The sequence below is a fragment of the Phycodurus eques genome, chromosome 1, assembly GCF_024500275.1.
Source record: "Phycodurus eques isolate BA_2022a chromosome 1, UOR_Pequ_1.1, whole genome shotgun sequence".
In the NCBI taxonomy this organism is placed as follows: Eukaryota; Metazoa; Chordata; class Actinopteri; order Syngnathiformes; family Syngnathidae; genus Phycodurus; species Phycodurus eques.
The window spans coordinates 20647566-20660045 of NC_084525.1; the positions used below are offsets into that span (position 1 = coordinate 20647566).

General features: G+C 38.7%; 1 protein-coding gene across 1 annotated transcript; it reads right to left on the bottom strand.

Annotated features, from left to right (window-relative positions):
* Positions 1 to 60: 60 nt before the first annotated feature.
* Positions 61 to 12463, bottom strand: taf10 (TAF10 RNA polymerase II, TATA box binding protein (TBP)-associated factor). The gene is made up of 5 exons (XM_061682375.1): positions 12026 to 12463; positions 2916 to 3073; positions 614 to 678; positions 403 to 517; positions 61 to 292 (listed from the first exon to the last, which is right to left on the bottom strand). Exons 1-5 carry the CDS (start codon positions 12162 to 12164, stop codon positions 203 to 205), a joined length of 567 nt encoding a protein of 188 aa, XP_061538359.1. The 5' UTR covers positions 12165 to 12463; the 3' UTR covers positions 61 to 202.
* Positions 12464 to 12480: the final 17 nt, after the last annotated feature.

The window sequence follows — 12480 nt, forward strand, 5'->3', positions numbered from 1 at the left end:
AAACACTCACAGACACCCAGATTTATGTTTAGTCTTTTATTGAAACAATAAAACATAAATTTACAAACGAACAAAATTGAAACCACACAAAAAAAAACAAAGACTTCAAAAAAAATTCAGTGCTGTACTAAAAGCACTGTGCTGGAAAATTAGCATGTTGACAAATTAGTGGGTTAGCCAGGTAAAACTAGCTAACTTCATTTTATGTGAAGTAATAGGGCTTCTTGACATTGATGCCATATTCAGAAAGAGCAGGGGCCAGGTCCTCCATTGTCAGAGTGTACTTCTTATCCTATAAATCATCAGGACAAAACATATTAACATTGAATTATCAAGAACAAAACAATGGCAAACACACACGCTCATTTTGAACGGACATGTAAACAAATGGCAGAAACAGACCTTAGTCTTGCTCCTTGAGCTTCCTGACGCAGTCCCCTTCATTTTACAGTACTGCAGCGCGTCGTTGGCGATGTCTGAGATGAACTTCTGCGAGGCTAGGGAGATCAGACGGATTCTAAAAAACAAAAAAAAACGATTCCACTATGCTTCCAACTTTGTATAAATGTCCCACACTGAACTTTTAACAATTCCCAGAACCAAAAACACATACATCCTTGGATCAGATGCTTCAAAGCCAGCCCGGTTGAGGTAGTAGCCCGTCACTGCATCAGGAATCTGACAAAAACAAAAAAGGTCAATGCAGAATCCAAACTTTAACGGCACTCCTGCAAACCTCCGCCACGGCTAAAGAGTTCCAATTCGGATTAGTAGCAAATGTGCAGATGAGTGAATTTTGTCATTAAGATTCATGTCTTATTCACTAATAAATAAATAAAAAAACAAATCTATAGCCTACATTCCTGGAGCCATAAGACAAAAGTCATCTTTGTCAAATGTACAGAATTGTAAAAAGTTAGACAACTTCCAAATAACTAAACTACTGCTCATCAAATCTCAAAACCTTTCATGCACACAAGGATTTGTGTATTTGGTTTTCTCTGCTTACTGCAATTTCCTACCACATTCCAAAAATATGCATGTTAGGTTCACTGAAGACTAAACTGTCCCTAGGTGTGAATGGTCATTTGTTTACATGGCTCTTTGATTGACTGGCGATCAGTCCGGGGTCTACCTCGCCTCTCACCCAGAGTCAGCTGAAAAAGGCTCTAGCTCACCTACGAGGACAAGCGCTATAAAAAAAGTGGATTGTCTCAACATGACATTTTGTTTTAAAATTTTAACAAATCAGAGGTCAACCAGGTTTATGCAATGGATTATGTTCGACTTTGGCTTAGGTTAGAAATGGTGCTGTCACTACTGAATCTTTTAGAATCAATTCCCCTATTGATTACGGCTATATATATATCTCCATCCATTTTCTGAGCCGCTTCTCCTCACTAGGGTCGCAGGCATGCTGGAGCCTATCCCAGCTATCATCAGGCAGGAGGCGGGGTACACCCTGAAATGGTTGCCAGCCAATCGCAGGGCACACATAAACAAACAACCATTCGCACTCACATTCACACCTACGGGCAATTTAGAGTTCTCAATTAACCTAGCATGCATGTTTTTGGGATGTGGGAGGAAACCGGAGTGCCCGGAGAAAACCCACGCAGGCACGGGGAGAACATGCAAACTCCACACAGGCGGGGCCGGGGATTGAACCCTGGTCCTCAGAACTGTGAGGCAGACGCTCTAACCAGTCGTCCACCGTGCCGCCGCTAAATATATAAATGAAAAAATAAAAATAAATAAAAAAATCAAATATTCACCCTCCACTATTACCCAAAAAAAAAAAAAATTATTCGGAGGGATGGACTTTCTTAAACTTCTCAGACTTCTCTTAAATTCTTAAACTGCATATGTTCGTACAGCGTGTATGGTATACATTTGGTGTACAGGATTTGAGACAGCAAATGCTAAATGCTGAACGATTAGCAATCGCGATAAGCATTAGCGCGCTAGTGATTACCATTTTAGGTTAATAAAAAAAAAAAAAAGAATTCCAGCTCACTCAAAGTTATCATGTTCCATGTACATTACACACCTAAAAGTGTCTTAAAAATTACTTACAGACACACCTGTGTCATTTTTGGCAAAGTTTATCATCAACACTGTGTCCGTCTGCAATAAATGTCGGTGTGAAACATGGGTTTCAGCGGTGCAGACGGTTCCGGGCGGGACTTTTCTCTCTTTTTTTGGGTCTCAGTGGAGCTTCGAGGTAGACATTTTTTTTCGACTTATTTTTGAAGTTGACTTTGCAGTTATTCAATTGTTTTTCATTTTAGGAACGTCTGCTAGCTTAAGGCTAACAAACAACACCCAAATGAATGGAAAACGCAGCCGTCTTGGAACCCATTAAGAAATGGACGTTTGAACGCATATGGTGGAACAACACATAGACAGATAATATTACATTACTCACAGGTTTATATTCTTCATCCTTGCCCAAAAAAATTACAAATATTACATCAACTTACTGAGCGGAAGAACAGCAGAAAAAGATTCTTCTGTTTGTCTGCATGAGTGTACTATACAATAGTGCCTCCTGGTGGCCAAGGCAGGCACACCACAAGGCGCAGCACACTGATGGATGAAACATTATTAGATCATCAGCCACAAACTGTTTAATGCTTTACATTCCATTTAACTATTTATCACCCCGATTTATAAAGTACGATATTATTAAGTGCTATTTTTACTTATTAAAAAAAAAATCTGAGGAGGCTGGAACAGATTAATAGGACTTAAATTCATTTCAATGGGGAAAGATGATTTGAGATGAGTATTTTGAGTTAACACCACAGAGACGGAACAAATTAAACTCTTAACTCAAGACACCACTGTATTTTACTTCTATAGACGTGTTCCTATGTGTGTAGTTGCAGTACAGAGGCGAAAGGAAGACTTGCCGTGGGAGTGTACTCTTCCAGCTGCATGACGAAGTCAGCCAGTGGGGTTGTGGAGACTGTGGGCTTTATGTCTCCGTTAGTGATGCCTCCAGGAACATAAACTCCATTGGGCACAGACGAGTCTGATGATGATGTCACCATAGTGGCTGGGGTCGAAGCTGCAAGACAGGTTATTGTGTTTTATTAACAGAGATTCAAAATAAGTATTCTTTGTAACACATTGCATTCAGACTGTAAACACCCACCGATTTGCAAATCACCTCACTGTGAATTTTTCTGTGGAACATAACTAAATCCATTAGCTGAAAAAGCTATAATAATCAGTCATCTTGGCAATGAAGAATAAAGTCATCATGTACTTCAGAAATATTTTTTTTAATTTTTTTTAAATTTTATTTTTATTAGGGATGTCCCGATCCGATCTTTGAGATCGGATATTGGGCCAATGCCAGAAAAAGTATCGGATCGGACTGAATCGAATATCTCAGATTTTACTTTTAGGTTGATTTTACTTTAGGTTGCTAAGGTGCTACCATAGAGGCCAGGAGTAAGAGTGAATGTTGCTTCCTTAAAATTGTTTACCCCAGTTGAAATTCATTTAAAATTGTTTACCCCAGTTGAAGTTCACTGTAAAACTAAAACAAACAAAAGAATTACACCTATTGAATGTTCAAATACATCACAGACTTCTTTTCTTTCTTGGTTTTTGTTCACAAAAATCGGTAGCTCAAAACTAAAACAATGAATAAAAAATTAAAATAAAAAAACACCATTGACAACCTAACGAAAATGAGCATCAAACCGGCAGCACTTATAGCTCTCAAAATAATGAATATTGGGACACAAACGCTATATAAACACATACAAACAGTTAATATAACACTCTCAAGCATACATTCTTCAAACTCTGTGTAAAATGAGTTATATTAACAATACTCGATCAGGACTTTGTTACTGCAAGTGTGTATATCTTACTGCGTCCACCATACTGCCCCTTCGACGTCAATATGTGCACAGCAGGAAATGCGATCTCAAAAAGGCACACACAAACAGTGGCAGTAAAAGCACCTAAAGCATACGTGTCAAACTTAAGGCCCGGGTGACAGATCCGGCACACAGCATCATTTTATGTGGCCCGCGAGAGCTATTCACGTCTCAACTTCCATGATTCTGCCAAAATCTGTTAAAAAATAATTTAAAAAAAAAAACACGAACTGTCATATGTAATAAATAACATTTATATTGCCATCTTTTTGTTACCAAACCCTTTTTTAGTAACTTGAATAATAGACTTCTGATTTCAAAAATAGTTTTCCATCAATTGGTTGTCTACAGTATTTGTATTATGAGGAGATTAAACATTTCACACGTCACGTTTCACAGTCATAACAGCCCTCTGAGGGAAACCGTAACTACAATGTGGTCCACCACAAAAATGAGTTTGACACCCATGAAGCCTCACTACATTATTTCTATCCGCCACGACTGTCGATAAAATTGGGGCCCAAGTAGAGAAACCAAATGCTGTTTCCATCATATACTGACTGAAATTGAATTCAACTTGAGTTGTTATTTTGCACTTATTTATTGAGGTTATTTTTCATGGGTTTTTTTTGTATAAGATATTCAATTGTAGACGATGCTTATGTTTAACTTAAGCAGTAGTTATTGCAATGTAAATATTTTTTTATTATTGGTTTTATTGAAGTTATTTTTCAGGATTTTATTATATAATTTTTATTTCCATCCATCCATTCTCAATACCGCTTTTATCCTCTTCAGGGTCGCAGGTGCTGCTCAGCTGATTTTGAGCATAAGGCAGACTACACCCTGGACTGTTCGCAAGTCACACAGGCAGGGCACATACAGACACGGACAACCAATCGCGCTCACATGCACACCGTTACTGAGTGGGAACTGAACCTTGACTGCACCCAAGTCAGGTGAATGTACCACTACACCATCAGTGACATCATATTTTATTCATCTTATTCAATTGTAGTACATTCCTGTTTAAAGTTACTTTATGTAATCCACTGGTGAATAATAAATGGGTCTGTTTTCCTCACATCTACTGTTGCTGATTATTGTTCTCTGAGTAACATCACTTGAAACCTTTTCTAACATTCCATAGTACAACATAAGTATGTATGACTATTGCTGATATCGGATCGGACCGATAGAGATATCGTCCAAAATTCAAGGCTGTAATATTGGTATCGGATCAGAAGTGAAAATGTTTCATCGGGACATCCCTGTATTTTATGGACGATTTTGGAGGCAATTTAAATGCTCCTTCAATTCAATCCACTTTACCAGGGTGATATATAGCTTCGGGGCAGCTGAAGTTGGGGCCATGTGGAGATACTTTAAGGGAAACTCAAACAACACTTTTAGGCTCTGCAAAATGGATGATGAACTCCGCTCGTGCGGTGAAGGAGACAGCTGCCGTCTGTCAAGTACTTCCAGTTGAAACCATAACTTTACATACACTATGTAAGATACACGCATGGACAAAATTGTCGGTACCCCTCTGTTAGTGAAAGAAAAACCCCACTGTGGTCACAGAAATAACTTGAATCTCACAAAAGTAAAAATAAAAATATGAAAATTAACCAATGAGAATAAAACATTGCTTTTGAATTGTGGAACAGAATTATTTTAAAAAACAACAACATTCATGAAACAGGTTTCGACAAAAATTATGGTACCCTTCACTTAATATTTTGTTGCAGAACCCGTGGAGGAAATCACTGCAATCAATGATTTTTGTAACTTTAAATGAGACTTCCGCACCTCTCAGCAGGTATTTTGGTCCACTCTTCATGAGCAAACCGCTCTAGTTGTCTCAGGTTTGAAGGAGCTTTCTCCAGACAACATTTCAGCTCCTTTTACAGCTGTTCAACAGGATTCAGATCAGGGCTCATGGAAGGCAACTTCAGAATAGTCCAATGTTTTGCTCTTAGCCATTCTTGTATGCATGTGTTTTTTAGCAGTGTGTTTTGGGTCATTATCCGGTTGCAAGACCCTGCACAGAGTCAAGACACCCTGTGCCAGATGGAGTAAAGCAGCCCCAGAACATAACAGAGCCTCCGTCATGTTTCACAGTGGGGACAGTGTTCTTTTCTTGCAATGCTTCATTTTTGCATCTGTGAACAAACAGTAGAGCGGATGTGCCTTAAAGTTCTGGTTTTGTCTCATCTGTCCATAGGACATTCTCCCAGAAGCTTTGTAGCTTGTCAACATGCAGTTTTGCAAATTCCGGTCTCACATTTTTATGGCTCATTTTCAACACTGGTGTCCTCCTCGGTCAGCTCCCATGAATCACTTTGGCTCAAACAACGACAAAAGTTGCAATATGACACTGATGTATCTTGACCTTGGAGCTCACCTTTAATATTTTTCAATGCTGTTCTGGACTCTTTTGTTACCATTCGTATTATCAGTCTCTTCAATTTGTCATCAAATTTCCTCCTGTGGCTACACCCAGGGAGGTTGGCTACAGTCCCGTGGATCTGAAATTTCCAAATAATATGTGCAACTGTAGTCACAGGAACATGAAGCTGCTTGGAGAGGGTGTTATAGCCTTTACTGTTACTGTATATAAAGTTATTTCTAATGCCTTGAGACAACGCTCTCCTTCGCTTCCTCTGGTCCATGGTCCAACTATGCTTCGTAAGAGTGTCTCTTCGTAGGTGCCATTATCGGGAGGGTCCCTAGCCAAACCTATGTTGTTTTGCACAATGCACACCCCGGCGCTATATACCAACTGAGGGCGTGGCTTTAGAGTCCTCCTTCACGCACCCTTCCCCCTTTACGTCCGCATTCTGTCCTCAGCCATGTCCACTTTTCCTCTGTATAAGCAGCGTGTCGGCAGGAAATGCTCCGAGTTAGTCAAGCGGTAAAAAACTAAAGTCAACATTTTTTTTTTTTTTTTTTAAAACAGAGCGGAGCGCTCATCACACATTTATAGATGTAACTCGGTGCACACATAAAGCGCGCCGCATTATAAGGCGCCCAGTCCATTTTGGAGGAAATTTACTTAAAAGAGTTTTAAGTGCGCCTTATGGTTGTGAAAATACAGTAAATGTTTGGGTTACTGTCCATTTGGAGGACCCATTTGTGTCCAAGTTTAAACTTCCTGGCTGCCATCTTGAGAAGGTCCTTCAGTATTTCCATGTGTTTTTTTACCATCTATTTTGTGAAGTGCACCACTCCCTCCTCCCCACAACATGATGCTGCTGCCCCTGTATTTTGAAGTTGGGATAGTGTTCTCAGGCTTGGAAGCGTCCCCCTTTTTCCTCCAAATATAAAGATGCTCATTTGGGCCAAAGAGTTGAATTTTAGTTTCTTCAGACCACAGGACATATCTCCAAAAATTACATCTTTGTCCCTAAATTCAATTGCAAACTGTAATCTGTCTTTTTTTGTTTATTTTGGAGTAATGGCTTCTTGTTGGTCATAGGTGGCCAGTAATCAAGCACTTCATTACCCTACTTAAGTTGAAATTTTGGGTGTCTACTGTATACTTTCCTGGAATGTTTATTTTTCAGCCTACTTTTTACTTCTGCTCCTTAAATTTCCACACAAATATCTAAACTTTCTACTCCATAAAAAAAGAAATATTTTGGATCATGTTCTTTCTGGCTTGTCATTGTTTAAAAACACACACACACAAAAACCTACCCAGATAAATCGCACCAGGAGATTTTGATTGTGGTTGGATGAGAAGTACTGCATAAAAATATACCATTCCTACAGCCTATTGGTTTTTACACGATCCATCGCACCTGCACATGATACAAATCAAGTAACAAATCCAAGACAAATTGTCATACTAGGACATAGAGAGCAGACCTATAGCCTAGCCTAGATGTCTGTGGCAGAGAACTCAAACCAAAGTGTAATATTTGACATTATCTGTCAGGTTTGAATTCCCCCCCCCGGACTTTACTAGTCTTAATTGCTTGAATTAATCATTAATATTGACAGCACTTATGTCTACTGTGTAACTGTCACTAAGCCTACCCTGGGTACACCAATTACTTCTGGCCAGTTGTGTCATCTTACATCTGTGACCCTCACAGATTCCTGCAGCAAAGTTTGGATTTTGAACTTAAAATGCTGTTTTTAAATGGTGATTTCATTTATTAAGGAAAAAATATATATTCAAAGTTACCTGGCCCTGTGTGGAAAAAATCATTTACCCCCTTTGTTAAATGATGAACTAATTGTGGCTCATCACAATTTCCGGGTAATTTTCACTGATCACACCCAAGCCTGATTACCTCCAGACCTGTTCAATCAAGAAATCACTTCAACAGAATCTGTCCTTACAAAATCCAGTCGGGCAAAAGATGAGCTGCAACAAAATGACACAATCTAAAGAAATTCCAGAACAGTCGAGAAACAAAGTAATTTACTTCTATCAGTCTGGAAAGGGTTAAAAAAGCCATTTCTAAAGAAAACCATAGGGAGAGCCATTATCCTCACATGGAAAAAACATGGAACAGTGCTGAATATTCCCAGGAGTGGCCAGCCGACAAAGATTACCCCGAGAGAACAGCAATGACTCATCAAGAGGCCACAAAGGAACTCAGGACAACTTCTAAAGAACTGTAAGGCCCCCTTTGCCTCAGTTAAGGTCAGTGTTCATGACACAACAAAAAGGAAGAGACTTGGCAAAAATGCCATCAATGGCAGAGTTCCAAGGTGAAAACCACTGCTGACCAAAAAGAACATAAGAAAATAAAAAGAACATAAAGGCTTACTTTTGCAAATAAAAAAAAATATATATTTATAATAAAAAACATTGAATGATTTTTCCCCAAAGACCTTTCGGAGAATATTATATGGACTGACGAGATGAAAGTTGAGCTTTTTGGAAGGTGTGTGTCTCGTCTAGCGTAAATGTAGCGCAGCATTTCAGAAAAAAGAACATACCAACAGTCGAACCTAGTGGTGGTAGTGTGATGCTCTTGGGCTGCTTTTCTCCTTGAGGACCTGGACAACTTGCTGTGATTAATGAAACCATGAATTCTGCTCTTTAACAGAAAATCCTGGAGGAGAATGTTCAGCCATCAGTTTGACACCTCAAGCTGAAGCGCAATTGGGTTCTGCAGCAGGATAACGATCCAAAACATACCAGCAAGTCAACTTCTGAATGACTTAAAAAAACAAAAAGAAAGGTTTTGGAGTTGCCTAGTCAAAGTCCAAATTTGAATCTGATTGAAATACAGTGGATGACCTTAAAAAGGCCATTCATCCTTGAAGTGTAGCTCAGGGCTGGGCAATTGATCCAAATTTGAGCGTGCTTTAAGCTGTTTATTGTCACCCCAGTTGGAGTTTACTATAAAACTAAATGCACAACAAAAATAATTATGAGTCAATTTATATTAAAATACAAGACATTGTTTTAGAAATCTCCAACTTATGCTAACAGTCAATGGAAAACCCTACCGACGGGCTAGCTAGCATTTGATCACAGAAGGTATTTACCTTCAAATATTGAATATTCACACACAAACGCCATCGTAACACATACAGTTAATATAACAATATTCAGATTCTTCCAAATCTGTGAAAAACGAGTTTATTTAAAAATGGGAAACGGGAATTTAAGTTATAACAGAATTCTACTCTTTTTAAGCTTGCGGGAAATGAGTAGTTCACAGCATGCATTGCACCATACTGCCCCTAAGGGGCCATGGTGCACACAGCAGATACAGTCATTGACTGCATAAAAAGACGCTTTATTTCCTGACCGTGACATGAAATCAGACTAAACTTTTTGTGTTTTAGCTCAACTAGGATTACAAAAAAAACGAGGATTTTTTTTTAAGACAAATATAATAGACAATACAGTCATCGCTAAAAATATTAGCACCTTTTTAGCCATGACTATTTATTTATTTTTTTAAAATTTCTATTATTTTAATATATTAATATTTTCCTTGTTACAAAATGATTGGCTGGCTGTTCTTTAAGTTAAAAGTTTGGGTTTTGGTTGTTAAATAACTACAGTTTTGAAATAAAAGAATCGTGTTTATTAATCATGATTTCAATATCAATCAAAATAATTGAGATTATTATTTTTTCCCATAGTCACCCAGCCCTAGTGTACTGTCCCCCTTCACAGGTGCGCAGCACCTGCAAAGCAAACCCAACCAAACATGTCAGCTCATATACTCACCATAAAATAAATTGAAAGATTTACAGCTAATGCATATGAACGGTATTGGCGGTGATCGGCAGATCTCATCGTGATCGGTATTAGAATCGGCAATATAAAACCCTGATCGGAGCACCCCCTAATAGCGGTACATACAGGGTGATTTTTGCTCAGTTTAGTCACTGTGTGACATATGGCCAATCTGATGATCGGTAAGCACTTTTCTCATAGGTCTGGCTGGAACCGCATTCTCGCAGCGAGTAACTTTTATAACTAAATAACAGGCCAATTAAATTTTTTTAGAGCTATAAATATAAAATATTACATATCCACACAGGGTGGCAAATCTGAACCGGAAATGAATTAGCAAGTCCCTGCACACGTCACTTCTGAACGTGGGCAGGTTCAAAGTAAATTATTATTATTATTAATAAATATTTGTAATATAAGATACGATAACACATATTAGTCCCAGAATGGGGAAACTTGCATCATTTCAGCACCTCGGTGGACGACTGGTTAGCACGTCTGCCTCACAGTTCTGAGGACCCGGGCTCAAATTCAGCCTCGTCTGTGTGGTGTTTGCATGTTCTCCCCATGCCTGCGTGGGTTTTCTCCGGGTACTCCGGTTTCCTCCCACATTCCAAAAACATGTATGGTAGGTTAATTGAAGACTCTAAATTGCTCATAGGTGTGAATCTGAGTGCGAACGGTTGTTTGCTTAAATATGCGCTGCGATTGGGTGGCAATCAGTTCAGGTTATACCCTGCCTCTCTCCCAAAGTCAGCTGGGATAGGCTCCAGCACACCCGTGACCCTAGAGAGGATAAGTGGTACGGAAGATTAATGAATGAATGAATCTAAATAGCATGCAAGCGAATACATATACAAGTACTTTGCACAAAATAGAAACCAAAACTATTGTCCGTACATAAAATATCCAGTTCAATCAAAAATGTTATTTGTTTCTTTGCAAAATATAGTGCTGAATTTTTATTTTGAAGTTTGAGATTTGATTAATCTGAATTAATGGACTTGCTTTTTCGTTTTTGCTTGCTTGCTTGTTTGTTTGTTTGTTTGTTTGTTACCAGGGTTGACAACAGAATTGGCAAAGATCCATTGATTTGATCCATTGAGACAGAAATTTTTGATGGCATGTCGAAATCTCATCTACTGGTACTTTGATTCAGGCTCTGACAGTGTCTGCCATTGCAAGGTTGATGAAATAAAAACATTAAAATGATGACTGTGCCACAATAATGTTCTTGACAAACTTTGAAAATATGGAAATTCAGATACCTTTGGACAAATTGTTCTGAAAGTGAATTGTTATTGGTTGGCAGCTCTGCAATTGCTCTTTAACCTAGCAAAAGTACATTTTATCCAAATAATCCATTGTTTGATCCAATTTGTACGAGGATACTCAAATACTAAAATATTCGTTAGCTGCAGCCCTACATTCAACTCCCACGTTATATTGTGGTATTTTTATTGTTTCGGAAAATCTTTGCTTCGGGTCCCTGTGCGATTAAGCAGCAAAAAAATTGCTCCTCAAAATTAGAAAGTTGCTCCTCAAATAAAGATATGATTCGCAAAACTGCTCCTAAGAAAATGCCTTGTGTTACAGAGAACATTTAAATGAAATGTATAGCAAGACTGTTGGACAAACATGCAGCTGGATGTTAAAATGTCAGTAATGGAATAGTTGAGTGAAACTTGTGAAATCAAGTGTATTTGAACAGTATCTGATTAAACTACAACCTATTTTAATCATCAACGACCGATACGCTGTATCGGCGAGTACGCATATAAATCATCGAAGACTACAAGTTTATTACTTAATTCGCGTTGAATCCCAGAGGTGCAGATATTCTTAACATTTTGACCGTTTAACCATAAACACTTCAAGACATTTATTTACAGTTCCAGTATTGCATTACCGTTGCTGGTGACCGCAGGGATGCTGCCGACGTTGTTTGACGCGTTCTCATTTGCGATACAGTTGGTTGAAGTTAAAGACGTCGTGGCGTTAGACGAAGCTCCAGTGGTGACAGACTGGTTAACGCTGTCAACATTCATAGCGATGCTGTTGTCGTTCTTCGCAGTTTTGCCAAACAACTTGGCGGCGAGCTAACGCGCAAAAGTCAACAAGCTTCTCCTTGACGAGCAATTTATATATTGAAAAAAAAGGCTCCAAAAGCTCACAAGCCCAGCCCGTTAATTTATTAAAGACACATTTGTGTCTTAAAAATAATCTATTTTTACGCGACTTTAGGCGTTTACAAATCGAGTAGATATGGAGAGTCACGAGCTAGCTAGCATCACGGATGTTTGTAGCTAACCAGGCTTGAGAACGCTCACGCCATAGATATAACCTAGGTATAGATACGACACG

Bases quoted from the DNA above. Each gene is read 5' to 3' on its own strand.
- taf10 (XM_061682375.1), bottom strand. From the start codon at position 12,164: ATGAATGTTGACAGCGTTAACCAGTCTGTCACCACTGGAGCTTCGTCT. The intron at 679-2,915 runs GCAAGTCTTCCT...TGTTTTTGTCAG, and splicing joins TGGAAGAGTACACTCCCACG to ATTCCTGATGCAGTGACGGG. The intron at 518-613 runs GTATGTGTTTTT...TTTGTTTTTTAG, and splicing joins GAAGCATCTGATCCAAGGAT to AATCCGTCTGATCTCCCTAG.